The 3,938-nt window shown below is 40.2% G+C and overlaps 1 protein-coding gene across 2 annotated transcripts; it reads left to right on the top strand.

Annotated features, from left to right (window-relative positions):
- Positions 1–245: 245 nt before the first annotated feature.
- On the top strand, positions 246–3,573 carry LOC133873036 (ribulose bisphosphate carboxylase/oxygenase activase 2, chloroplastic-like). Of its 2 annotated transcripts, XM_062310748.1 has the most exons (6): positions 246–443; positions 774–1,099; positions 1,578–1,683; positions 1,787–1,872; positions 1,980–2,452; positions 2,912–3,573. In XM_062310748.1, the coding sequence occupies exons 1-6, from the start codon at positions 399–401 to the stop codon at positions 3,196–3,198; spliced, it is 1,323 nt and encodes a 440-aa protein (XP_062166732.1). In that variant the 5' UTR covers positions 246–398; the 3' UTR covers positions 3,199–3,573. The 2 variants fall into 2 exon arrangements, with proteins under 2 accessions (XP_062166732.1, XP_062166731.1); XM_062310747.1 differs by lacking the exon at positions 246–443 and having other exon boundaries at positions 705–1,099.
- Positions 3,574–3,938: the final 365 nt, after the last annotated feature.

Genomic DNA, 3,938 nt, shown 5'->3' with positions numbered 1-3,938 from the left:
AAATAAAATAAAAAAATTAAAAATTAAAAATTAAACGTGTCTGACCACCTATCCAAAGAATTGCCCCAATCCCAATTCCAATCCGGAGAAGCTCCATTATGTTTGTAACCAAACTACAAAGTCAAGCCCACACCAGAAAACCAACGTCCAACTCACCCAAGAGCCACGCAATACAGCCAATACCATTTGTTTGGCCGTTAGGAAATTCGTAAGCCAATCCACAGGATTTCTATTTCATTTTCAGTTTCTCCACACTTCAAAAAAGCTCACCCTCCTCCTCTCTCTCTTCCCCTCGAAGACAACACTGCAAAACAGTTTCAGTCCCACGTACTTCGTCTTCTACCTCTTAAGAGTCCCACTTGATCACAACCGTTGTCCGTTGGGGCCTTCTGCAATCAATGGCTGCCTCTGTTCCAACTGTAGGGCCTGTTAACAGAGCATCGGTACTATGTTTTTCCCGCCCTTTTTATACCCATACTACTCGATTTCCTTTTCACTTTGTTTTCATCGCATACATTCTTGAATTTGCTCTCTTCCATTGTTTTCATCGAAGAATTCAGCCAGTTTCGTATGCATTTCTGCATGTTGCTTTAGATTTTTGAGTTTTTACCTCTGTTCTCAATTCATTCTCATTTAAAAAGATTTAATTTTGGTCCTTTATAGCCTATAGGTGATTTTGCACCTGGGTTTGTCAAAATTAGTTAATGGAATCAGTGATTTCAATTGAAACTTGTGCTTTATTGGGTGTAAAGAAAGGAGCATGTTTTTTGCAGTTGAAATTGAATGGTTCTGGGGCCAGAGATTTGCTTCCAAGCTCGGCATTTTTGGGCAACAGCTTGAAGAGGGTGAGCTCCATTTCCAAGATCACCCACCAGAGGAGTATATCCTCTGGGAATTTCAAGCCTGTTGCGGAGTTCGATGAGGAGAAGCAGAGCTCCAAGGACAGATGGGGAGGACTAGCCTTCGACATTTCCGACGATCAGCAGGACATTACAAGAGGAAAGGGAATGGTGGACACTCTCTTCCAAGCTCCTATGGGTTCCGGGACTCACTATGCTGTCATGAGCTCCTACGATTACTCCAGTGCTGGCCTTCGACAGTAAGTAATTCGTGTTTTGATTTCTGTAATTCAGAATCAGTTTTTTTTTGCCATTGATCATATGGGTCTTCGGTTTTTTTTTTTAATAACCGGAGTATCCTGGCTTTGCCCCGACTAGATCCCGAGACACTATACAAAGAGCCTCCTCCATACAAGTCAGATACAGTTCTGGCTTTTGCCTACTAGCGTGGTTCTAAAAAATTGCTTGCACTAAAAGAAATCGAAATTTATATCTAATGCTTCACGAGGCAAAATTAGGTGACTTACCACTCGAGCCACACCTTTGGATTGGGGCTTCGGTTTTAACCTTAGTAACTAAAACCTTGAATACCATACATGTTGGAGATTGATTTCGGTTATTGCCAGAATCTGAGTTTTTTTTTTCTTGAGGACAAATCAGATGGGTCTCTGTCTTTTGATTCTCTGATTTGGCTGGACTTAGATTTTGATCATAAGATCGCATTGAATTCTTCTCCAGATTCAACGTTGATAACAACATGGATGGATTTTACATTGCTCCCGCGTTCATGGACAAGGTTGTTGTTCACATCACCAAGAACTTCTTGAGCTTGCCAAACATTAAGGTTCGTAGTGGACTATATATTCTGAAGTTTACAAGTTGTAGTTGTTGCTAGATTTATGATAGTTTTTCAGAGATTAGGATGATTGGTGAATAAATTGTGACAGGTTCCTCTCATCTTGGGCATCTGGGGAGGCAAAGGTCAAGGAAAATCATTCCAATGTGAGCTTGTCTTTGCAAAAATGGGAATCAAGTGAGTCAATTTCTTTTTAAGCCGCTTATTCTTTTGTTGTAATTATATATGCAAGTCTTCCACATAGGAATTGTGAAAATGTTATGGAATTTCTTGGGAATTTTCAGCCCCATCATGATGAGTGCCGGAGAATTAGAAAGTGGGAATGCCGGAGAGCCTGCAAAGCTGATTAGGCAAAGGTATCGTGAAGCAGCCGACATCATCAGGAAGGGAAAAATGTGCTGCCTATTCATTAATGACCTGGATGCCGGAGCCGGTAGGCTCGGCGGAACTACCCAGTACACGGTGAACAATCAAATGGTGAATGCCACCCTCATGAACATTGCTGATAACCCAACCAGTGTCCAGCTTCCCGGCATGTACAATAAGGAGGAGAATCCCCGGGTTCCCGTCATAGTCACCGGCAATGACTTCTCTACATTGTATGCCCCTCTCATCCGTGATGGTCGTATGGAAAAGTTTTATTGGGCACCTTCTCGGGAAGACTGCATTGGTGTCTGCTCGGGTATCTTCAGGACAGACGGTATACCCAAGAAGGACGTAGTGAAGCTTGTCGACGCCTTTCCTGGACAGTCCATTGGTAAATATATATATATATATATATATATGTATGTATGATTATATATAAAACCATGGGGGCAACAACTAGTTTATCATGGATGACTAAAGACAAGACATAATAGCCTTCATCATGTGAAATGCTGACATGGGTAGAAAAGGAACATATGCATTGTTAAAATACTTTTAGGTGAAGGTTTTAATGAAAAGGGTGACATAATATTGAGCAAGCAACAACTTATTAAATTTAATTTTTTGGTTTTGAACCCTGCAATATAGTCGGTATCGAAAAGGATTTAAGGACCGGTTAGAAGTGTTGTTTAAATACTTAAAAAAAGAAAAAGAAAAAAGAAAAAAAAGAACTTTCAAATCTATTTGACTAATGTTATTTAGTAGACTATTTCACTGTCGCATCATCTCAATTGTATAACATTTTTGAAGTAGGTGAAGTGATTAGTGATCTCATTGTGTTTGTGTGCAGACTTCTTTGGTGCCCTGAGGGCAAGAGTCTATGACGATGAAGTGAGGAGATGGATATCGAGTGTCGGGGTAGAAAATGTTGGGAAAAGGCTTGTGAACTCAAAGGAGGGACCTCCAATCTTTGAGGAACCAGAAATGACTCTCGAGCAGCTGCTTGGGTATGGAACCATGCTTGTCCAAGAGCAGGAGAATGTGAAGAGAGTCCAATTGGCTGATAAGTACTTGAGTGAGGCAGCTCTTGGAGATGCAAATGAAGACGCCATTAAAACTGGAAATTTCTATGGTTAATTAGATTCTTGATCCTAAAGGTCTTGATGGGAGTTTCCATCGACTGGCTTTGGGATTATATAGATTTGACAAGAGATTATTTAAGCTGTTAATAATTGTTTGGATGCAGGGAAAGAGTCCCAACGGGTTAATCTTCCTGTTCCCGAAGGCTGCACCGATCCATCTGCAGCAATCTTTGATCCAACAACTAGGAGTGATAATGGGAGCTGTCTGTACCAATTTTAGTTCTCTTCCAGGCATTTGAGAATATATTGAAGGCCAGGGGAAAATATCCTCTGAGAACTAGTGTAATTAACTCTATTTCGATAAAAAAAAAAAAAAAAAAAAGTCTTTTGATATTTGTCTAGTAATACATGAATACGAATTTTCTTCTTATTTCTCTCTTATTTTTTATTTTTCAGTAATTATATTTTTCTCCCATCAATTACCGGCCTCCGTCAATATACCCCAATGAACTGACACTCTTACCACCCAACTGCATCGAACTACCATTTACTTACCAAAACTCTCATTCTGTCGGTCAATCTCGTTAAATCAACGATCAACCCATCACGTAGCCTTCGCATGTCTTTTTTTTAAATTATTCTCCGTAGTTTCCCTCACTTTTAACATTGGGCCTATTTTGAATTATTCTAATATATCATCTCCTCTTCCGTCCCCACTTTCTTAACAGAAGGAGCAAAGGACTGAGACACACCAACCTACGTGTGAGAGTTTGCCGCAGTTTGGAAGTTCTTTGT

This window comes from Alnus glutinosa, chromosome 7 (assembly GCF_958979055.1).
Source record: "Alnus glutinosa chromosome 7, dhAlnGlut1.1, whole genome shotgun sequence".
NCBI lineage: Eukaryota > Viridiplantae > Streptophyta > Magnoliopsida > Fagales > Betulaceae > Alnus > Alnus glutinosa.
Note: the sequence above shows the minus strand (reverse complement) of the source record. Positions and strands in the feature narration are given on the sequence as shown.

Coding starts and splice junctions, on each gene's coding strand:
- LOC133873036 (XM_062310747.1), top strand. CDS start 705: ATGGAATCAGTGATTTCAATTGAAACTTGTGCTTTATTGGGTGTAAAG. Junction 1,100..1,577: donor TCCAGTGCTGGCCTTCGACA/GTAAGTAATTCG, acceptor ATTCTTCTCCAG/ATTCAACGTTGATAACAACA. Junction 1,684..1,786: donor TGAGCTTGCCAAACATTAAG/GTTCGTAGTGGA, acceptor AAATTGTGACAG/GTTCCTCTCATCTTGGGCAT.